The 23,700-nt window shown below is 46.1% G+C and overlaps 1 protein-coding gene across 1 annotated transcript in view; it reads right to left on the reverse strand.

The window, feature by feature from the left end:
• Positions 1 to 472: 472 nt before the first annotated feature.
• Positions 473 to 23,700, reverse strand: part of AR (androgen receptor) — a 310,721-nt gene continuing 287,493 nt past the window's right edge. Inside the window, 4 exon segments of the mRNA XM_030208702.1 lie at positions 473 to 2,354; positions 15,257 to 15,414; positions 15,930 to 16,028; positions 16,031 to 16,059. Of these exon segments, the coding sequence (XP_030064562.1) occupies positions 2,199 to 2,354; positions 15,257 to 15,414; positions 15,930 to 16,028; positions 16,031 to 16,059 (442 nt within the window). The 3' untranslated portion in view covers positions 473 to 2,198.

The raw sequence follows: 23,700 nt of genomic DNA on the forward strand, positions 1-23,700 counted from the left end.
ACTGTCCAACCTCACCCTTGCATTGCTGTCTGCTGCATTAATATGGTCCAGAGTAAGTATATAGCTTAGACTCACCACTACTGCTGTTGATGTGTAGTTTAAAGCAGTAGCACTATATGTAACACAGCTAGTGGTAGCATCATGAGAAGTCTCCTCTGCACTTATCTCTTAGGCCAAACCAAACTGGCTCCTGCTTTAACCACTTTCACTATTATTGGTCCAAATAAATCAGAGGTGCTGCTGTCCTGTTTAGTCTCAGCATCATCCTGACTGTACGAGTTGGTAAGTGAGCTCAAGGGCTGAAAAATGATTTACAAACAAGACAGCAGGCTTTTCACACCCCTCTTGTAATTTACTTCTTTTATGTATTATGTATTTATTTATTTAGATTTAGTTCACATTCAGGGTGACTTACATACTGCCACACTACGTATATGTAAAACTGGACAAAAGACACTAATAGAGGACTGAATTCAAAGAGACAAATTGATAATTTTACACATGTAGGCAGTACTGCTACTTTAAACAATAATTAAATTCACATAAACCTTTAAAAACAGGGTCCAGGGTTCAGCAGAACTATCAGAAAACTGAGCATTGTTCTCCATCATCCTTTTTACAAAGCAGGATTCTCCTGCGTCTTAACAATGGTAATAAATAAAATGCACAATGATCAGCTGCCACGCTCTAGGCACAATCCCAACTGAAAACCCAGGACATGATGTCTGGCATATTATGCCATCCAGGTGCAGAAAAGCTTTCAGAGGCAATGCAACAAATCTATGAAATGTGCAAATTATCAAAGCTACATTGTGCCAGAGTTATACCAGCATGTGTTTCTTACAAGCCACTTTCCATAAAACCCATGTAACTGCTAAAGGTTTCCTCCAGCTTCTCTACCCCTATTGTAGCTAACTGTTCTGGGGAAATTCTCTGGGCTGGAAAACAGAAGCTAATGCTTGTAACATCACAATCTTTCTAACAGATAGACACCACTTGGTAGGCAAGAAGAAAATCACAGAGGAAAGTGACCGACCAGGGCTGGCTCAAGGGACTGTAGTGCCCTAATCCAACTTTTGCATTGTCTCCCCCCCCCCCCCCCCCCCCCCCCCCCCCCGCAATCATGGTCCAGTATCCTCCCTCTCAAGACCCCCTTTCCACACCGGTGATAAAGGGTGCCAATCTCTTGTTCAGCCTTTCCCCATCTCACCCACATCTACATTCAGACTCTCAGAGGACACCGGTAGTGGCAGAGATTCACACATGCTACTTGAGCTGGGCTCGGAGCCTGCCTGTTGCCCCACTGGAAACAAGGAGCTATGTCAAATGGGACAAAATGCAGCAGAGAGATGGCTGTGGGCTGAGCGCAGGCAGCATGTATGGCTCTTTGTTGCTGCCAAAATCCTCTAGGATCTGAAGGTATATTTGGAGGGAGGGGAGTATGTTAGAGATAGAGGGAGAATGCTAGACCACAGGTGGGGGGAGGAGGAAACAAAAAGAAAAGGAAATATGCTGGACTGCAGTTTTGGCAACCTTTATCACTAACACCCTGACCCAGCATCTCACCTGGTCCACAGGCTGAGCTGGCCCCGAGTTTGACTTTCTTGCCAACCTTTGGGTCACAGTGTATTGTGCCAAAGTTAGACAGGAATGAAATTCTACCTATTTTCAAGCAATATTTTCTAGGCCAATTTCCTGCCATTGGTATCATGGTCAAGGTAATGGCTGTAAGGCAGTTCCTTCAACCTCTACTTCTGATCAGTATATTAACTAACAGTATAATTAGCATACTGGCTTCCACAATGGCCTGGTTCCACTGTAACGCCTTTATCTAATCCAATTGTTCACCACTGACTCCCTTGTGCAACCAATCAGTTCATCTAGCAAACAACTCAATGGTATACATAAGAGAAAATAAAGCAAGGACATCGCAGAGATGAGTGGAGTAAATATACACAGTTGTGGGCAGTCCTGTTCTAGAGATTCCTGATCAATGTGTTATGGATGCTACTGTGAGTAGCTAGACTATTTACAGTCCAATCATCTTTTCTCCCTCTTGTCCCCCAAACATTAGCGTAGTGTGAGACAGTAACTTTTGCATATCTATAGAGCAAACTTCCTAAGGCACTATAGTACAGAGTTGATTGACACAAGAGGGCTGGAGGTAAAGGCACTGGGGAGCGAGGCAGGATAGGTGATCACTGGGAGTGGAAATAGATGGGCTTGACGCGGCCAGAGAGAATCTTGGGGACTTGGGCAGAGACAATTTCTGCTATCATTTCAGGGAAGTCCACACTGACCATCTGAGCTTTCACAAAAAGGTCAAAGGTAAACTGGAGCAGCTCCCGGGCAATCTGAAAGAAAACAAATGAAAATATTAAATAGAGTCAGGCAGTGGCTTTAACTACCTTATATAGCACCCGGGATGGAGCGCATGCACCCCCAATGGGCAGAGCACACACCCCTCCTCCAAGCAAGGGGGTACGTGAAGCAGGTGTGTGGCTGTCAGCTCTGATGTCCCTTGCACCCCCCCCCCCCCCCCAATGTCAAATTCCTGTTCCAGGAAGGGGACCGGCAGAGCCAACAGCCATGTGGCCTGCTCCACACACCCTCTTGCTGCCATCACCTGGGGCGAGCCGCCCCCCACTACCCCGCCTTATGTACACTATAGGAGTCAGATCAGTGCACAGAAAGCAATCCAGCATTCTCATGGACTAAGCATTCCACCTACCAATGCAAATGAATGATACTTATTACAACTAGGAGGCTTCCCAAACTATCATGTCTAGGGCTTGACTTTAACAGACATCTATTTCAGAAGTCCAAAAAATTGCCTATGTGCTTTAAACATAAGTTCCCAGATCCAGCCCAAATAGTGCACAAATGCTCAAATTTAGACCAGTTCCAAAAAGGTGTAACTATGTGTGTGTACTCTACATAGGTACCTGTGTATACTATAAAATAAACACCAAAAAAGAGTCACGTGACGACTGGCTGAGCGAGCGGACTCACTTCCGAGGAGCTCCCTCCATCCCTACCTGTAAAAAGCTATTCTCTAAGGCAGGTTCCTTTTGACTGGTTCTTTTACAACTACCACCTAAGGTGATCATAGAATTGCGAGTGAAACAGATTCCCAGGGACTTTGAAGACAAACCTGTTTTGTGCCAAACCTTAGTTTTATTTGTTACATTTGTACCCCACATTTTCCCACCTATTTGCAGGCTCAATGTGGCTTACATAGTACCGTAGAGGCGTTTGCTAATTCGGTTGATAGCAGATACAAAGTTATATTGTGGTCAGATGAGGTACATGTGGATCAGGCGTCATGGGGTCGAAGGAAGTGAAGATTATAAATTGTTTCAAAATTTCTTAAGGAAGACCTGGCAGGATTATTTGGAACACAATGATGATGGCTATCTGGGGGCTATTTCATTATTTATTTATTTATTGCATTTGTATCCCACATTCCCCCACCTATTTGCAGGCTCAATGTGGCTTACATAGATTTGTTGACATTATCGTAACAATATATCAGATACAGTTAGTAATGTGTGACGACCAAGGACGGGAAGAGGGAGAAGGAAGGTAGTGATAAGGATAGTTGTATAAGGTGACCTTTCATAATTGAGCGGGTTGGTGAGGTGCCTTAGAGTGATTATAGGTGTTCATTGTAGGCCTTGTTGAAGAAGAATGTTTTCAGAGATTTTCAAAAGATAGTTGTTTCGTTGATTGCTTTCAGGTCTGCGGGTAATGCATTCCATAATTGCATGCTCTTGTACGAGAAGGTAGTGGCATGCATCAGTTTGTACTTCAGTCCTTTGCAGCTGGGGTAGTGCAGGTTGAGAAATTTGCGAGATGATCTTGTGGCGTTTCTGGGAGGTAGGTCCACGAGGTTTAACATGTATATTGGAGTCTGCATGAATGATTTTGTGTACAATCGTGCAGATCTTGAACGCAATGCGTTCCTTAATTGGGAGCCAGTGAAGTTTCTCTCTTATTGGTTTTGCACTTTCATATTTAGTTTTTCCAAATATGAGTCTGGTGGCCGTATTCTGGGCAGTTTGGAGTTTTTTGATTGTCTGTTCTTTGCATCCAACGTACAGTGCATTGCAATAGTCGAGGTGACTTATTACCATTGACTGTACCAGGGTACGGAAGATGTATCTTTTAAGTTTCCACATGGTGTAGAACATCTTTTTGGTCGTGTTTTTCACGTGGGTATCGAGAGTGAGGTTTCGATCGATGGTGACTCCAAGAATTTTCAAGTTTTGTAAGACCGGAAGGGAACAGTATGGTGTGGTTATGGTGTTGAAGTTTTTTGTGTTATGTTGTGAGGTGAGTACGAGGCATTGTGTTTTTTCTGTGTTAAGTTTTAATTGGAATGCGTCTGCCCATGTGTGCATTATTTGGAGGCTTTGGTTGATCTCATTGGTGATTTCATTTAGATCATGTTTGAATGGAACGTAAATTGTGACGTCATCTGCATAAATGTAGGGGTTAAGGTTTTGATTGGCTAGTAGCTTGGCTAGAGGTATCATCATTAGATTGAATAGTGTTGGTGAGAGAGGGGATCCTTGGGGAACTCCATACTCAGGTATCCATGGTGGAGATCTGTCCTCGTTCGTTGTTACTTGGTATGATCTTGTGGTCAGGAATCCTTTGAACCATTTGAGAACAGTGCCTCCTACTCCGAAGTATTATGGGAAGTATTTAAGGTAGTCCTGAGAGGCCAAATAATTAGCTATGTTAATGGCCAAAGGAAAAAGCGGGATGAGGAGCTTTTGAACCTGGTAGAATTAAAACCCACCTCTTCAATGCTGCATTCGGCACCTAACTCTTACCGTTCAGTAAATCCAGACTGCCCCAATTTGACCCGCCCCTATCGGACTGTCCGTTCACTTGTCTCTTAGATTGTAAGCTCCTTGAGCAGGGACCGTCCCTCTATGTTAAATTGTACAGCGCTGGGTAACCCTAGTAGCGCTTTAGAAATGTTAAGTAGTAGTAGTAGTAGTAGAAACTCAGATACACACAAGACATGTGAGGGGTATGTTAGATATTCAACGACAGGAATTTGTTTGTGTTAAGATCCAACTTAATGACCTTTGGACTCCAGAGCAAAATTGGACATCTTGGACATTTTCTTGTATAAGTACAAGTTACATAAATGGGAAAATTGTTAAGGGTGGTTTTTTTTTGGCTAATTTAGTAATGCCCTAGAGGGGAACTAAATATTATTACAAACGTAAAACATCGGGGAGGGGGGGGGGTATGGCTTGACATGAGGATCATTCAGACCTTTACCTCCTATTATAAACAGCTTTAAGCTAGACAGGAGGGAAATTTGTATCAGGGATATTTTTTTTTCAGGACCTCTGCCTCCCTATACTCAAAGAAAACCAGGCTCGAGGGTTGGATGCGCCCATCAGGTTCATGAGATTCGAATGGCTATAAAAAAAAAGTTAAAATCAGATAAGGCTCCAGGCCCTGATGACTTTGGAGGAGAATCAGATAAAGGTCATGGTGGATTTGGTAGCAGAACCCCTGCAGAGAATGTATCATGCTATTTTGGCAGGGGGGCAATTGGGATGTCATTAGAATGTAGCACACGTGATTGTACTCCTTAAGCCAGGTCGACACCCCTTAGAAGGTCGAATCATATAGGACCTATTTCTCTTAATAATCTTTCTCTTAATAATCAAGATCTTAAGATTCTTACTTCAGTGTTGGCTGCTAGACAATGTCTATCTTCCCTCCCTAGTGCACCCTGATCAAAAGGGTTCATGCCAGTGAGATATACTTGTGTGTATATTATTCACACAGCAGCAGCACTGTGGCAATCAGGGAGGGGATGGAAGGCTTTAGTGAGTTTGACGCTGAAAAAGCCTTCAACCAAGTGGACTGGGAGTGTATGCATTGGATTTCAGCTGTTACCATATTGGTGATATGTTTTGTACTTGGATAAAACTACTATATATGCAGCCAGAACTGTGGTTAGTCATGAATGGTCAGCTCTCTTCTTCCTTACCATTGGTTGAGGGAGAAGACAGGGGTGACTACTGTCCCTCCCTCTTTTTATATTAACATTGGAGCCTTTAGTCATTAATTGTGTTGCTGCAGCTGAGTTATGAGGTATCACCTGGAAAGTAGGGAGCAGAAGATACACTATTTGCAGATGACATGTTATTGTTTCTAGAGGATCCAGATCATCATATGCCACACATACTAAGTCTTTGACATAATCTGGCAGTTTTCAGGCCTGAAGATTAACTTAGATAAGTCAGAACTTTTGTATGTGGGGGATACTAGTCCGTTACAACCCTCACCTCTGCAGCTGAAACCAGCTAGTAGTGGTTTGAAATATCTTGGGATATATTTGCATGTGGATCCTAAGGAAATCTACTGCTTAAACATCTGTTCTAAGTTAGAAAGTATCTTTGTGGTAAGTAGAAAGATCTTCCTCTCTTGCTTTTTGGGTGTACAGCTTTGTTTAAAATGGTGGCTCTCCCCAAGTTATTCTACCTTCTGCAAATGATGCCTTTTTGGATTTTAGGTAAGGAGGATAAGTTATATAAAGGGGTGCTCCAGTGTTTTATTTGGAAAGGGAAAAATCCAAGATGAGTTATTGTAAGCAGACACTGGAGAAGCTGAGGGGAGGATTGGGATTCCCAGATTTGAGGCTATATAATGTAGTGGCTCTATTTGGTGGATTCGGAACTTTATAACGCAGAGGATCATTATCAGGAAATTTGGTTCATTAGTGGCAGGTAATCTGGATGGTATGGACTACTACATCTCCACATGGTCTCATTGGACAAAACGGTTGCCATACTGGGACAGGTCGAAGGTCCATCAAGCCCAGCATCCTGTTTCCACAGTGGCCAATTTAATTTAATTTATTTATTTATTGCATTTGTATCCCACATTTTCCCACCTTTTTGCAGGTTCAGTGTGGCTTACAATAAGAAATGAATGGTGGAAGTACAATTTGTTACAGATTGGTTATGGATTACATTGTGCAGAATTATGCGAGACAATCGAAGTGTCGTTAAGGAGTGCAACAATGGAACACAAACATTGAACACTGGAAGGAGACAATGGGAGCTTGAAGGGCAATATTAAGGCGTAAAGACATATGGTATACATATTTCTGTGAGTAAAGGTACGAGTGATGTGGGATTACGGGGATGAGAGTTCAGAAGTGGATTTATAGTACATTACTAAACAGTAAGTGTGGATTTTATGTGCTTTGGCTCTTTCCGTAAATTTTTTTCAAAAAGATGGGTCTTCAATGATCTGCGGAAGGAAGTTTGCTCGTGGATTGTTCTTAAGTTGCGCGGCAGTGTATTCCAAAACTGCGTACTCATGTGAGAAAAGGTTGACGCGTGTAGCGTCTTGTATTTCAAGCCCTTGCAATTGGGGAAGTGGAGGTTGAGGAAGGTTCGGGATGATCTTTTGGCGTTTCTGGGTGGTAAGTCTATTAGTTCAGATATGTAGGCTGGGGCTTCGCCGTGGATGATTTTGTGAACTAATGTGCATACTTTAAAAGTGACGCGTTCCTTGAGTGGAAGCCAGTGCAGTTTCTCTCGTAATGGTTTTGCGCTTTCATATTTTGGCTTTCCAAAGATGAGTCTGGCTGCCGTATTTTGGGCTGTTTGAAGTTTCCTCAGTGTATGCTCTTTGCAACCTGCGTATAGTGAGTTGCAGTAGTCCAGGTGGCTGAGTACGAGGGATTGCACTAGGCTGCGAAAGACAGATCTTGGGACGAACGGTCTTATCCTTTTCAATTTCCACATGCAGTAAAACATCTTTTTAGTTGTGTTGTTTGCGTGAGTTTCGAGTGTTAGGTGGCGGTCAATAGTGACTCCAAGGATTTTGAGCGTTTCTGAGATTGGAAGGTTTAGGTTTGGTGTGTTTATAGCGGTGAATTCCTTTGTGTTGTATTGGGAGGTGAGTATCAGGCATTGAGTTTTTTCTGCGTTTAATTTCAAACGGAATGCGTCTGCCCATGTGTTCATGATTTGTAGGCTTTTATTGATTTCGTTGAAGATTTCGTTAATGTCTTGTTTGAAAGGGATGTATATTGTCACGTCATCAGCATATATATAAGGGTTGAGGTTATGGTTTGATAGGAGTTTTGCCAGAGGGATCATCATTAGGTGAAAATGGTGGTGAAAGAGGTGATCCTTGTGGTACTCCACATTCAGGTGTCCATGCCTTAGACGTGGTTGAATTTGATGTGACTTGATACGAACGTTGGGTTAGGAACCCCTTGAACCAATTTAGGACATTTCCTCCAATGCCGAAGTATTCAAGTATGTGTAATAGGATTCCGTGGTCTACCATATCGAAGGCACTTGACATGTCAAATTGTAGGAGGAGTATATTGTTGCCAGTCGCAATTATTTGTTTAATTTAGTCATAAGGGTGACTAATACTGTTTCTGTGCTATGATTCGACCGGAATCCTGATTGGGCATCATGCAATATTGAGTGTTTGTTTAGATAGTTAGTGAGTTGTTTAGTTACCATTCCTTCGGTTATTTTGGTTATTAGTGGTATGGATGCTACTGGCCTGTAATTGGTAATTCATTCATGCTTTTCTTTGTATCTTTAGGTATTGGGGTAAGATTTTTCCTCTTTTGGGAAAAGTCCGTTTGTAGCATGAAGTTTACATGGTTCGTTAGGTCTATTTTGAATTGTTGAGGAGCAGATTTCATGAGGTGTTTGGGCATTTGTCTAGTTTGCAGTGGGATTTTGGCATATCTTTTGAGAGTTTCAGAGATGAGGTCTTCTGATAGTATTTTGAATTCGGTCCAGGTTTCTGTCTGCTGGGTGTATTCCTTCTTCTGGATCTAGACATTCTAAGAGTGTGGCATATTCAATAGAGCTAGCGGGTATTTTGAGTCGTAGTTGTGTAATTTTCTCCTTGAAGTATTTCGCAAGGTTGTCAACATCTGGTAGATCTTTGCCGTTGTTTGTGACTGGTGTGGTGTCTAACAGTTTGTTCACAAGGTTGAAGAGTTTATGTGTGTCTTTGTAGTTAGGTCCTATTATTGTTTTGTAGTGTAGTCTTTTGGTCTGTTTTATGGTGTATTTGTATTTTCTCCGAAGTGATTTCCAGGCGTTTAGTGTCTGTTCGTCTTTCTTTTTGTTCCATTCTCGTTCTAGTTTCCTGACTTGTGTTTTAAGTTTTTTCAGCTCTTCGGTGAACCATGGATTTGCTTTTTTCCTGTGAGATGTTCTGGTTTGTATTGGGGCGATTTTGTCTAATGTTGTTGTGCAAAGATCATCCCATTCTTGGAGGAATTGGATGGTGTCAGCGTTTGTTGACCATTCGTTCAGGTAGATCTGTTGCCAGAATATTGTGGGGTCTATTTTTCCTCTCCTTGTGTAGGTTGTTTGCTTCTGTTTATTGATTGTGTTTATGAGTGTTTTTCGCCAGCAGAGAGAGACGTTTGCTTTATGGTGGTCTGACCATAGTGTGGGTGTCCATCTTGTGTCAGTGAGTATGATGGTTCAGTCCGGTTCGAATTTGTTATGATATCTAGTGTGTCCCCTTTTTTGTGTGTTGGTTGCGTATTGGGTACTTGCAGATCCCAGAGTTTTAGGAATTCCTTGCATTCTCGTGTGCTTGGTGAGGTGTCATCTTCTAGGTGTAGGTTGATGTCTCCTAGTATAAGGATGTTTGAGGCAGATACGCAGGAGTTCGAGATGAAATCCATAAGTTCTGTTTGGGAGTCTTGCCATTTTCCTGGTGGCCTGTAGAATAGGATTGTGTTAAGGTGCCCTATTAGGTTTGGATGATTAATTCTTGTCGATGCAATTTCAAGTAGTGGTGAGGTAGATTCACACCTGTGATTGTGATGGTGAATTCGGGTTTGTAAATAATAAGCTATTCCGCCTCCTCTTTTTATTCCATTTCTTGTCCAGTGGGGTGATTTTGTATTCTGGTGGGCATGTTTCTAAGATGGCGGGGTCTGTGGGGCTATGGAACAGGTTTCTGTGATAAATAGAAGGTCTAGGTTGTCTGTGGTAATCCAGTCTAGTATGTCTACTGCGTTGCTTACTGCTGATCTTGCATTGATGTATCCTAGTTGGATTGAGTGGTATGGTTCCGTGGGGGGGTTTGATGTGTTTATTTTTATTAGTTGTCTGTTTCTTCGGTGGTTGAGTTTGTTGTTGTTGATGTTTTCCTCTTTTTCTCTGTGGTATTCATAGTCGGAGATTATTCCTTTTGGTTGGTTATTGTGTCTTTGGTTTAGGTAATCTTTGTTGGCTGGTTGTACATAGGATTGTTGTGTTGTGGGTGAGTTGTTATGGATGTTCTTTATGGTAGGCATTGTGTGTGAGTGAGTGCTGTGTGATTTGTGAGTAATGGAATTGTTATCTGGATTGTAGGTTGTGTTTGCTTATAAGAGTAGGGAGAGACAATGGATGATTAGGAGTGTTGTACTGGTATTCATATCTGTGTCTAGGGCGCTGTGGTAAACATTCAGCTGGTTTGCATTCAAGCGAATTAAAGCTTACATTTGTATTGAAGCTTGGTAGTTACAATTCAGGTTACAAGTACTTGCCAAGATCCCAAACAGTGCAATACATTTTATGCTGCTTATTTTAGAAATAAGCAGTGAATTTTCCCCCAAGCCCGTCTTAATAATGGCTTATGGACTTTCTTTTAGGAAGCTATCTAAAACTTTTTTAAACCCCACTAACTGCTTTTACTAAATTCTCTGGCAAAGAATTCCAGAGTTTAATTACACGTTGAGTGAAGAAATATTTTCTCCAATTTGTTTTAAATTTAGTATTTTGTATTTTCATTGCGTGCCCCCCAGTTCTAGTATTTTTGAAAAGAGTAAGCAATTCATGTCTACCCATTCCATGCAACACATTATTTTATTGACCTCTATTATATCTCCCCTCAGCCATTTTATCTACAAAATGAAGAGCCTTAGCCGCATTAGCCTGTCTTCACAGGGAAGTCATCCCCACCCCCTTTATCATTTTCGTCACCCTTCTCTGTACCTTTTCTAATTCCATTATATCTTTTTTGAGATGCGATGACCAGAATTGAACACAATATTCGAAGTGCAGTTGCACCATGGAGCGATACAAAGGCATTATAACGTCCTAATTTTTGTTTTCCATTCCTCTCCTAATAATACCTAACATTCTATTTGCTTTCTTAGCTGCAGCAGCACACTGAGCAGAAGGTTTCAACGTATCAACAACAACACCCAGATCCCTTTCTTGGTCCGTGACTCCTAACGTGGAACCTTGCATGACGTAGCTATAATTCGGTTTCCTCTTTCCCACATGCATCACTTTGCACTTGCTCACATTCAACGTCTCGTAAGGTCCTCTTGTAATTTTTCACAATCCTCCCGCGATTTGACGACTTTGAATAACTTTGTCTCATCAGCAAATTTAATTACCACTGTGGCCCTCACTGCCTCCTTTTATTATCTTTTTCTCTTTTTGTGTGTAGTTGCCCAAATTGGCCCGAAGATCTACCCCAAGATAAGTGCACATGCTAATCACAACTGATGTAAACGATAAGAAATTTGGGCAACTACACACAAAAAGAGAAAATAAAAAAAAGATAATATAAGGAGGCAGGGAGGGCCACAGTGCAGTGTTGTGGGTTAGAACATATTACTAAGAACTATTCATTCGGAGTAACATAGTAAATGACGGCAGATGAAGACCTGAACGGTCCATCTAGTCTGCCCAACAAGATAAACTCATTTTACATGGTATGTAATACTTCATATGTATATCCGAGTTTGATTTGTCAGGTTCCATCTTCTCTTTCCAGGACAATCCATAAAGCTTCTTCCTCTCCCCAGGTGCCCCGCATTTCAGCCGCTCTGATATTGTCTCTCACATACAGTGCCACTCCTCCACCCCTTCGGCCCTCTCTATCCTTTCTAAAAAGATTATAGTCCAGTATAGTCACATCCCATTCATGGGAATCACTGAACCACATCTCTGTAACAGCAACAATATCCAAGTTTTCTTCAAACATCAGGGCTTGCAAGTCTTGAACCTTTTTACCTAGACTGCGAGCATTTTTGCTCATTGCTTTCCATCTGTGTAGAGTGTTTAGGTGGTTTTCTGTATTTAGATGACCTTTTCCTCTGCCATCAAGTTTATTCTGGGGGTGACTTTCCGAATTCCCTTGTTTCCTTTTGTCACCCCCGCCTTCTAGTTTAAATGTCTAGAAACATACTGTCTGAATTTCTCCCAAAGGATCCTTTTTCCAGTCACCAAAAGATGTAGCCCATCATTGCAGTACAGCCTGTTATTTTTCCATGTATTACCCCACGCTCCTATGTGACTAAAACTTTCTTCTTTACACCAAGTCTCAAGCCAGTTATTGAACTCCACTCTTTTGCGTAGTCATTCTTCTCCCTTCTCCCATGTGGGAATTACATCAGAAAAAGCCACAGTCAGAACCAAAGATTTCAGTCCCTCCACAAGCTTCTGGAACGCTCTCTGTGCTGTAAATTTGCTATTGTTTGCCAGGTCATTTTTCTCCAGGTGAATTACAACATCAATATTCAAAGCCTCACTCTCTTCTCGGATCACTTTCAGAATTTGGTCGGTACGTCTGGTAGCTGAAGATCCTGGAAGGCATTTCACTAGGTTGGAACCCTTGAACTGTGCTCCTAAGTTAATGCCTCTGATAATTGAGTCTCCGATCAGTAAGAGTTTTCTGCTTTTCACCAATCTGTCATTTTTTGGGGGATGATTCTTGGGTTGTGCTACTTTCATAGCCTCTGGTTCCACCACAGTACTTCACAGTTTTTCACATATTTCATAGTAGTTTACATATTACTATACAGTAACATTAATAGCACTAACACATTGTACATAGAATTTCACAAGAGCATACTAAAAAAAAAAAAAAAAAAAAAAAAAAAAAGATATAAAATGGTTTCTTTCAGAAGAAGTAAAAAGTAAATACGTGAAGCCAGGACAGATAGCTACCCCAGACAGTTAAAATGTAATGCCAAGAAGCGCAGAGTGATGCACTTGGGGTGCAGATATCCAAAGAGAGATACCGAATAGAAGGGAGAGATTAGTAAGCTTGACTCAGGAGACACACTTTGGGTGTTTGTGTTCAAGGATCTGAAGGTGAAGAAACAATGTGACAAGACAATGGCCGTGGCCAGAAGAATGCTAGGCTGCATAGAGAGGGGTAAAACCAGCAGAAGAAAGGAGGTGTTGATGCCCCTCTACAAGTCGTTGGTGAGGTCCCACGGAGTATTGTGTTCAATTTTGGAGGCCGTATCTTGCTAAAGACGTAAAAAGACTGGAAGCGGTGCAAAGAAAAGCTACGAAAATGGTATGGGATTTGCGTTGCAAACCGTACGAGGACAGACTTGCCAACCTGAACATGTATACCTTGGAGGAAAGGAAAAACAGGGTGACATGATACAGACGTTTAAATATTTGAACGGTATTAATCTGCAAACAAACCTTTTCTGGAGATGGGAAGGTGGTAGAACTAGAGGGCATGAATTGATGCTGAAGTGGGGCAGACTCAGGAGTAATGTCAGGAAGTATTTTTTTCACGGAAAGGGTGGTGGATACGTGGAATGCCCTCCCGCGGGAGGTGATGATGAAAATGGTAATGGAATTCAAACATGCGTGGGATAAACATAAATGAATCCAATTTAGAAAGAATGGATCCACGGAATCTTAGTGGAGATTGGGTGGCAACGCCGGTAATTGGGAAGCAAAACCAGTGCTGGGCAGACTTCTATGGTCTGTACCTTAATCATGACTGGATAGGGATGGGCTAGAATGTAAAGTTTAAGGGGCTTCGATGTTAGCTTCAGAACATTTAGTACAAGAATAGTGCTGGGCAGACTTCTATAGTCTGTGCCCTGAAAATGGCAAAGACAAATCAAACTTGGGTATCATATCCAATCCAGTAAGTATCACATACCATGTAAAATTTTATCTTGTTGGGTAAACTAGATGGCTGTTCAGGTCTTTATCTGCCATCATTTACTATGCAACTATGTTATTAAAAGATGATCGAGACTCGACACAGCTGTGTTTCGGCCAACTAGGCCTGCATCTGGAGTCTCTTGTATCAAATAAGGTCATCCACTTGAAAAATTGGTCATTGTAATTGTATTAAGATAATAAATCGTGTGCTCCGTGCACTCAAGTGGTTGTGAAGCTTTTGCAAGCAGTTAAGCTCCGAGAGTAAACTCGTGGTTTACAGACTTTAAACCACTTTTACCTCATCTGTCCATAGCATTATTCCAAAAGGCTTGGGGATCATCCAGGTGTGTTTCTGCAAATGTGAGACAAGCATCACCGTTACTCTTGAATCCCACTCTTGCCCAGTCTCTTTACTGTGGAGTCATAAACACTGATCTTAGCAGAGGTTAGACTAGACAGGCTTGCAGTTCTTTGAATATTCTTCTGGAAAGTTTTGTGTCTTCCTGGATGAGTTGTTACTGTGCCCTCAGAATACTTTTGGCAGGCTGGACACTCCTGGGAAGTTTCACCACTGTTCCAAGGCGCCTCCATTTGGAAATAATGGCTCTCACTGTGGTTCAGTGGCATCTCACAGATTTAGAAATGGCTTTGTAACCCTTTCCAGACTAATGTATTTTAATGACGTTTTCTCTCATCTTTTCTGGAATTTCCTTTGATCATGGCATAGTATTCTTGTAGAAAACTTGGTGGTGTTAGATTCAACATGGATGACTAATCAGCTGAACTTAATTATTAAATTATTATTAATTTAACTTTTTATTCCATCCTTTCATCCTACCTAAAGGTCCCTACTTAGTCCATTCACTTAGGGGGTCTGGGTGACAGGTGTTTTATTTATTTTAAAAAAATGTCTATTTCACATGATCCTACAACTCTTGGTAGATCACAGCATAACATACATAATTACTGTGTTACTGTTGAGCAATGGCTAAGACCCTTCCCACATAGGGTTGTGAATGCTTCCTCTACAGCATCCCCATTCCCAACTAACCCAATAAACAGAAGCTGGGATTCAGAACTTAACTCCAGTTTCCTGCATGGCAATATAAAGCACTCACAATGAAACATCAGGCTTGACACCATTCCTCAATTCTGAGTGCCTCAAGTTTACCTGGGAATAACTATGTTAATATTGATCTGATAACCTTGATTTTAAACACTGTGTACTGCACATTGACGTGACAAGCTCCTGATTAGAAGCTGGGTTGACATACAGGTAAACCAGTGGCACTTCTTACCGGCTGCACAGAATCCAGTAGCTTGGTGAGTTGGTAAAAGCGGCGAGAGCTGGAGGCAGGGTTGCTTCTTTTACAGCTAATGACACGATCCAGCTCCTTTATGTAGTTCAAACGAAGTTCATCAAAGGATTTCTGGTTCTTCAGGCCTTCCACGGGAACTAGTAGGGCAGGAGGGTAAGAAATGTTAAATTAAGTATAAATGAAAACAGCAAGCACAGGTGTGATAAATTACAATTCACTACTGCAAGAAGGGTCCACCAAACATGCTTTAAAGACCCAGTCACACCCACTTCCACAAAAAAAAAATAATCAGCTCACAGTTTATTTTGAATGAATAAAAACCACTGAAGTACAAACCATGAGGTCATTAACCATGTGACAGTATGAGGTCATTGGCTATCCATCTGTTGCATTAGAACAACCTAAAAGTTCAGTCTCACTCAGCAAGATATCATGCCCAAGAGAGAAATCTGCCAAAGTAGTTCATGGATGAATGGAGTGTAACAATCTAAAATCCAAGGGCTAGGGCTGTGATTCTTTCCTGGGTTGAAATATCAAACAGCCATGCCTCTTTCCATGCTTACCTTCACTGTAAAAATACAAAGAAAAGAGCCAAAAAAATTCAAGACTGTCAACTACTTGTTCTCTTTACTCTTACCAGGCAGATACTCACTAATACTGAACAGTAGCAGAGCCTTCATACAGAGAAACTCCTCAGGAGTGATCTGTAACCAACCAAACTCTTGTGACATCTGGCGCATCCTGACACACGGCTGTACATCCTTGATTTGTGCATACGGTACCTGGGAACAAAGCATCCAGACAGACTTTAAAAAGGGCATTCTATATTCAGGGGCTACAGATGGGAAAATTAGGTTCTTACCTTGGTAATTTTCTTTCCTTTAGTCATAGCAGATGAATCCATTACGAGTGGGTTGTGTCCATCAATCAGCAGGGGGAGATAGAAAGCACTGAAAAACCATATTGCCTCATGGCCAGCTAGCTCCATCTGCCTCTTCAGTATTTGAAGCTTCCAAAGCAGTGTTACACCGCAAAGCATAATAACATGAACTTTCCTCACAGCGAATGAATGCCCCAGAACAGGAGCAACAATTCAAAGGAGGGATGAACTCAACCTCCTGTAACAGAACAGAAATCCTGAAGACTGTTTTCCAACTTCTCCCAATGAGGGAACATATCTACAGGAAAAACTGAACATAAAATAAACATCAATCACATAATGAATCACTGAGGGAGGGCTCATGGATTCATCTGCTATGACTAAAGGAAAGAAAATTACCAAGGTAAGAACCTAATTTTTCCTTCCTTGTCATCAAGCAGATTAATCTATTACGAGTGGGATGTATAGTGAATGATACATACCTGTAGCAGGTGTTCTCCGAGGACAGCAGGCTGATTGTTCTCACGACTGGGTGACGTCCGCGGCAGCCCCCACCAACCGGAAGAAGCTTCGCGGGCGGTCCGCACGCAGGGCACGCCCACCGCGCATGTGCGGCCGTCTTCCCGCCCGTGCGCGACCGTTCCCGCCAGTTGAATGACAAGCAAAAATGATGAAACGCAACTCCAAAGGGGAGGAGGGAGGGTAGGTGAGAACAATCAGCCTGCTGTCCTCGGAGAACACCTGCTACAGGTATGTATCATTCACTTTCTCTGAGGACAAGCAGGCTGCTTGTTCTCACGACTGGGGTATCCCTAGCTCTCAGGCTCACTCAAAACAAGAACCCAGGTCAACTGAACCTCGCAACGGCGAGGATACAACAGAAAATTGACCTACGAAGAACAACTAACAGAGTGCAGCCTGACCAGAATAAATTCGGGTCCTGGAGGGTGGAGTTGGATTTAAACCCCAAACAGATTCTGCAGCACCGACTGCCCAAAACGACATGAATCAAACGACTAAAGGCTCTCCAGAGATGGCTTTACCTTCCACACGATAATGGTAAGCACTAATCGCACTAAGGTGATTCCTTACTGAGTTGGTCTTGAGGCCAGACTCTGATAAGTGCAGAAGGTATTCAAGCAGGTTCTGTGCAGGGCAAGAACGAGGTTCTAGGGCCTTGCTCTCACACCACACGACAAACCTCCTCCACTTGAAAAAGTAACTCTTTTAGTGGAATCCTTCCTAGAGGCAAGCAAGACATGGGAGACACCCTCAGACAGACCCAACTCAGTGAAGTCTACGCCCTCAACATCCAGGCCGTGAGAGCCAGGGACTGAAGGCTGGGGTGCAGCAACGCTCCGTCGTTCTGCGAAATGAGAGTCGGGAAAACACTCCAATCTCCACGGTTCTTCGGAGAACAACTCCAGAAGAAGAGGGAACCAGATCTGACGGGGCCAAAAGGGCGCTATCAGAATCATGGTGCCGCGGTCTTGCTTGAGCTTCAGTAAGGTCTTCCCCACCAAAGGTATGGGAGGATAAGCATACAGGAGGCCGGTCCCCCAATAGAGGAGAAAGGCATCCGACGCTAGCCTGCCGTGTGCCTGTAGTCTGGAACAGAACAGAGGCAGCTTGTGGTTGGTCCGAGAGGCGAAAAAGTCCACCGAGGGAGTGCCCCACTCTCTGAAGATCTTGCGTACCACTCTGGAATGGAGCGACCACTCGTGCGGTTGCATGACTCTGCTCAGTCTGTCGGCCAGACTGTTGTTTACTCCTGCCAGGTATGTGGCTTGGAGGAGCATGCCGAACTGGAAAGCCCAACGCCACATCCCGACGGCTTCCTGACACAGGGGGCGAGATCCGGTGCCCCCCTGCTTGTTGATGTAATACATTGCAACCTGATTGTCTGTCCAAATTTGGATAATTTGACAGGACAGCCGATCTCTGAAAGCCTTCAGTGCGTTCCAGATCGCTCGGAGCTCCAGGAGGTTGATCTGAAGATCCTTTTCCTGGGGGGACCACAGTCCCTGGGTGTGAAGCCCATCGACATGAGCTCCCCACCCCAGGCGAGATGCATCCGTCGTCAGCACTTTCGTGGGCTGTGGAATTTGGAATGGACGTCCCAGGGTCAAATTGGTCCGAATGGGCCACCAGTGCAGTGAAGTGCGGCAACTGGTGGAGAGGCGGATGACATCTTCTAAATTCCCGGTGGCTTGAAACCACTGGGAAGCTAGGGTCCATTGAGCAGATCTCATGTGAAGACGAGCCATGGGAGTCACATGAACTGTGGAGGCCATATGACCCAGAAGTCTCAACATCTGCCGAGCTGTGACCTGCTGAGACGCTCTGGTCTGGGAAGCGAGGGACAGGAGGTTCTGGGCCCTCGCTTCGGGAAGAAAGGCCTGAGCCGTCTGTGAATTCAGCAGAGCTCCTATGAATTCCAGAGATTGGACTGGCTGGAGATGGGAATTTGGGTAATTTATCACAAACCCCAGCAGCTCCAGGAGTTGAATAGTGCACTGCATAGACCGGAGGGCTCCCGCCTCTGAGGTGTTCTTGAGCAGCCAATCGTCGAGATATGGGAACACGTGCACTCCCAGCTTGCGTAGATACGCCGCTACCACCACGAGGCACTTTGTAAACACTCGTGGGGCAGAGGCGAGCCCAAAGGGCAGCACACAATACTGAAAGTGCCGTGCGCCCAGGCGGAATCTGAGATACTGTCTGTGAGCTGGCAGTATCGGGATGTGAGTGTATGCGTCCTTTAAATCCATGGAACATAGCCAATCGTTTTTCTGAATCATTGGCAGAAGGGTGCCCAAGGAAAGCATCCTGAACTTCTCTTTGACCAGGAATTTGTTCAGGCCTCTCAGGTCTAGGATGGGACGCATCCCCCCTGTTTTCTTTTCCACAAGGAAGTACCTGGAATAGAATCCCTGCCCTTCTTGCCCGGGTGGTACGGGCTCGACCGCATTGGCGCTGAGAAGGGCGGAGAGTTCCTCTGCAAGTACCTGCTTGTGACGGGAGCTGAAGGATTGAGCTCCCGGAGGACAATTTGGAGGCAGGGAGGCCAAATTCAGGGCGTATCCGCACTGCACTATTTGGAGAACCCACTGGTCGGAGGTTATGAGAGGCCACCTTTGGTGAAAAAATGTTAACCTCCCTCCGACCGGCAGATCGTCCGATACGGACACTTTGAGGGCGGCTATGTTCCCGTGGATCCAGTCAAAAGCCCGTCCCCGGCTTTTGCTGTGGAGGCTCAGGGGGCTGCTTAGGCGCACGCTGTTGACAAGAACGAGCGCCCTGGGGCTGTCCCTGTGCCTGACGAGGCCTTCGGGCCGGCTGGGTGTACCTACGCTTAGCAAAAGAATAGGGCACAGCCTGCCGGGCCCGGGAAAAACGTCCACCTGCTGAGGTGGATGCTGAAGGCGCCCGGTGGGAGAGCTTGTCGAGGGCGGTTTCCCGCTGATGCAGTTGGTCCACCAGCTGCTCGACCTTCTCACCAAAAATATTATCCCCCCGGCAAGGGACGTCGGCCAGTCTCTGCTGGGTGCGGTTGTCCAGGTCAGAGGCACGCAGCCATGAGAGCCTGCGCATCACTATACCTTGGGCCGCAGCACGAGATGCCACGTCACAGGTGTCATAGATACCCCTGGACAGGAACTTTCTGCACGCCTTCAGCTGCCTGACCACCTCCTGATAAGGCCTGGACTGCTCCGGCGGGAGCTTGTCAACCAGGTCCGCCAGTTGCTTCACAATGTTCCGCATGTGGATGCTCGTGTGGAGCTGGTAAGATTGGATGCGGGTCACGAGCATGGAAGATTGGTAGGCCTTCCTCCCAAACGAGTCCAGAGTACGAGACTCCCGCCCCGGGGGCGCCGAGGCGGTATCCCTCGAACTCCGTGCCCTCTTGAGAGCAGAATCCACGACCGCCGAGTCATGAGGCAATTGGGGCCGCATTAACTCTGGGTCCGAGTGAATTCTGTACTGGGACTCTGCTTTCTTGGGGATGGTGGGATTAGATAATGGTCGCATCCAGTTCCGAAGCAGTGTCTCCTTAAGGACATTGTGCAACGGCACCGTGGAAGACTCTCTAGGTGGTGATGGATAGTTGAGGACCTCGAGCATCTGAGCCCTCGGCTCATCCACAGAGACCACGGGGAAGGGAATGCAAATAGACATGTCCCTGACAAAGGAGGCAAAGGAGAGGCTCTCAGGAGGCGAGAGCTTCCTCTCTGGTGAAGGCGTGGGGTCAGAGGGAAAGCCCACAGACTCCTCTGAGGAGAAATATCTGGGGTCCTCCTCTTCCCCCCACGAGGCCTCTTCCTCGGTATCGGACATAAGCTCATGCAGCTGAGTCCTCAACCGGGCCTGGCTCCATGTCGAGGCACCGAGGCCTCGGTGTCGTCGAGCGGTGGACTCCTGCGCCGGCGGGGACGAAGCTCCCTCCATCGACTCCACCTGCGTGGCGGTCGAGACCGGCGCCGCAAGTGGCGGCTGTGTCAAAGGCCTCGGCACCGGGCTAGAGCTCGCCGGCGCCGGCACAGCCTGGCGCATCAGCCCTTCCAGGATCCCCGGAAGGATGGCTCGGAGGCACTCGTCCAGGCCCGCTGTCGGGAAAGACGGGGGGGCCGGTAGAGGCGTCGGTGCCGGAAGCTGCTCGGGTCCAGGAGACTGCACCGAAGTGCTAGGACCCTGACGCGTCGGTACCTCCACTACCGAGGGGGACCTTTCCTCTCGACGTTGACGCTTCGGCGTCGACTCCTCTCCGGCACCGAGGGCCGGGCGCACCGATGGGGACCGATGACGGTGCTTCTGTTTTTTGCGGTGCCCATCATCGGCGCCAGGTGGAACGGAGGAGGAGGAGGTCGATCTCCCTCGATCTCGAGGAGCCGGGTCAGACAGGGTTCGGTCCCGAGGGCCATGAGCAGAGGGAGTGACCGGGGCCGATTGCCCACGCGGCCTCTCATCCCTACCGTCACCGGAGGACCGGCGGGCCGATGGGGCCTGTACTCCTGGGGTCGATGCCATCGGTGCCGATTTCGCGGACATCGATACCGGTACCGAAGAACCGGCCGTCGATACCGATGTCGAGGGGCCGGCGCAAGTTCCAAAAAGACGGTCCCGAAGAACTTGCCTCGCAACCTGAGTCCGTTTCCGGAGACCAAGACACAAAGAACACGACTTGATATCGTGCTCCGGCCCGAGGCACTGGAGGCACCAAGCGTGGGTGTCGGTCTGCGAGATAGGCCGGCCGCACCGACCACACTTCTTAAATCCACTCGGGACCTTCGAGGACATCGACGGAAAAATCGCGTCGGTGAAGTTAAAGTTGTCGATGGTGGCGGTAAATCACACCTCGAAAAATAAATCGACCGCGCGGCCACAAGGCCGCAACGCGACGCCCTCGCTAGAAAACGAGGGAAAATTCAGTGCGTTTTCTTTTTTTTTTAAGAAAAAAAGTTTTGAAGACGCGCGACAACCAAAAACAGAAAATAAGCGAAAATTCGCGGACAACGCGACGGTTTTCCGGGGCTGACTAAGAGAGAGCGGCGACGCACGACTCTCTCCAGCGCGGAAAAGAAAAGACTGGCGGGAATGGTCGCGCACGGGCGGGAAGACGGCCGCGCATGCGCGGTGGGCGTGCCCTGCGTGCGGACCGCCCGCGAAGCTTCTTCCGGTTGGTGGGGGCTGCCGCGGACGTCACCCAGTCGTGAGAACAAGCAGCCTGCTTGTCCTCGGAGAACAAAGCAATCCCTAGATAGGGTGGGAACAAGCCACACTTGTGCTCCAGCACTTGTGCTCCAAAATGCGCGTCTCTCCTGGCAGCCACATCCAGCCTGTAATGCTGGGCAAAAGAGAGCTTAGAAGCCCATGTCGCTGCACTGCATATCTCTTGAAGAGAGAGTGCTCCAGTTTCAGCCCAGGAAGAGGAAATCGCTCTTGTGGAATGTGCCTTAAAGGCTTCAGGCGGAGGCCGGCCAGACAGCAAATATGCTGAAAAAAAAAAAAAAGCTTCTTTGAGCCAACGGGCTATAGTGACCTTAGACGTTGGAGACCCTCTGCGCGGACCTGACAATAGAACAAAAAGATGGTCAGAGGTCCTGAAGGCATTTGACATGCGCAGATATTGCAAAAGAGCCCTTCGCCCATCTAGAAGGTGCAACTGCCCAAATGATTCCGGAAATTCCTCTTTAGAAAAGGAAGGCAGGAAAATAGGCTGGGTTAGGTGAAATGCTGAAACCACCTTAGGCATAAAGGAAGGCACCGTACGTACCATAACTCCAGACTCTGAGAATTACAGAAATGGGTCTCGACAGGACAGCGCCTGGAGCTCAGATACGCGTCTCGCCGATGTAATGGCCACCAAAAAGACCATTTTTAAGGTCACATCCTTCTCCGAAGCTTGCCTAAGCGGCTGAAGGGCCCTTTAAAACTAACCCCAGGTTCCAGGCAAGACAGGGAGCCCGCACGGGAGGACGGAGCCGAAGCACCCTACTGAGAAACCGTGCCACATCCGGGCAAGCAGCCAGAGAGAAGCCAGCGACCTTCCCTCGAAAACATGCTAAGGCTGCCACTTGAACACGCAGGGAATTATAGGACAGGCCTTTTTGTAAACTATCCTGCAAAAAGTCAAGTATCAGCGAGAAAGAAGCCCGCATGGGTGTGATTGCTTTAGAAGCACACCAAGCCTCAAATTGGCGCCAAATCCTGGCATAAGCCACGGAAGTGGAACGCTTGCGGAGCTGTAGGAGAGTGGAAATGACTTTACTGGAATAGCCCATGTCTCTCAATTGCGCCCTCTCAATAGCCATGCCGTAAGACCAAAGCGACAGGCGTCCTCCATGGTTACCGGTCCCTGTGACAACAGATTTGGTACCAGAGGTAACGGCCAGGGAGCCGCCATCAGCATCCGCTGGAGGTCCGCATACCACGGCCTCCTGGGCGAATCCGGGGCGATGAGAACCACCTCTCCTTGATGTAGCCGAATCCGCAGAACTCGCCCTATCAAGGGCCACGGAGGGAACACATACAGGAGGCCCTGAGGCCAGGGCTGAGCCAGGGCATCCAACCCCGCCGAGTGAGGATCTCTCCGCCTGCTGTAAAAGCACGGGACTTTGGCATTTGCACTTGAGGCCATAAGATCCGCTGCGGGCGTTCCCCATTTGGCACAGATCTGCAGGAATACCTCGTCTGCAAGTTCCCAGTCCGCTGAGTCGATTTGATTCCTGCTTAGATAATCGGCTTGCACGTTGCTCTGACCTGCTATGTGAGCTGCTGACAGAAACTGCAGATATAGCTCAGCCCAGTGGCATATTTGAGCGGCCTCTGCGGCCAGTGCTTGACACTGAGTGTCGCCTTGTCGATTTATGTAGGCCACTGCTGTCGTGTTGTACGACAGAACTCCGACAGCCAATCCTTTCAGGGTCAATTGAAAGGCCAGAAGAGCCTGAAATATCGCTTTCAACTCCAAGCGATTGATGGACCACACCGACTCCTCGGGTGTCCAGAGACCCTGGGCATGCCTTCCCAGGCAATGTGCACC

The sequence above is a fragment of the Microcaecilia unicolor genome, chromosome 7 (genome assembly GCF_901765095.1).
Source record: "Microcaecilia unicolor chromosome 7, aMicUni1.1, whole genome shotgun sequence".
Lineage (NCBI taxonomy): Eukaryota > Metazoa > Chordata > Amphibia > Gymnophiona > Siphonopidae > Microcaecilia > Microcaecilia unicolor.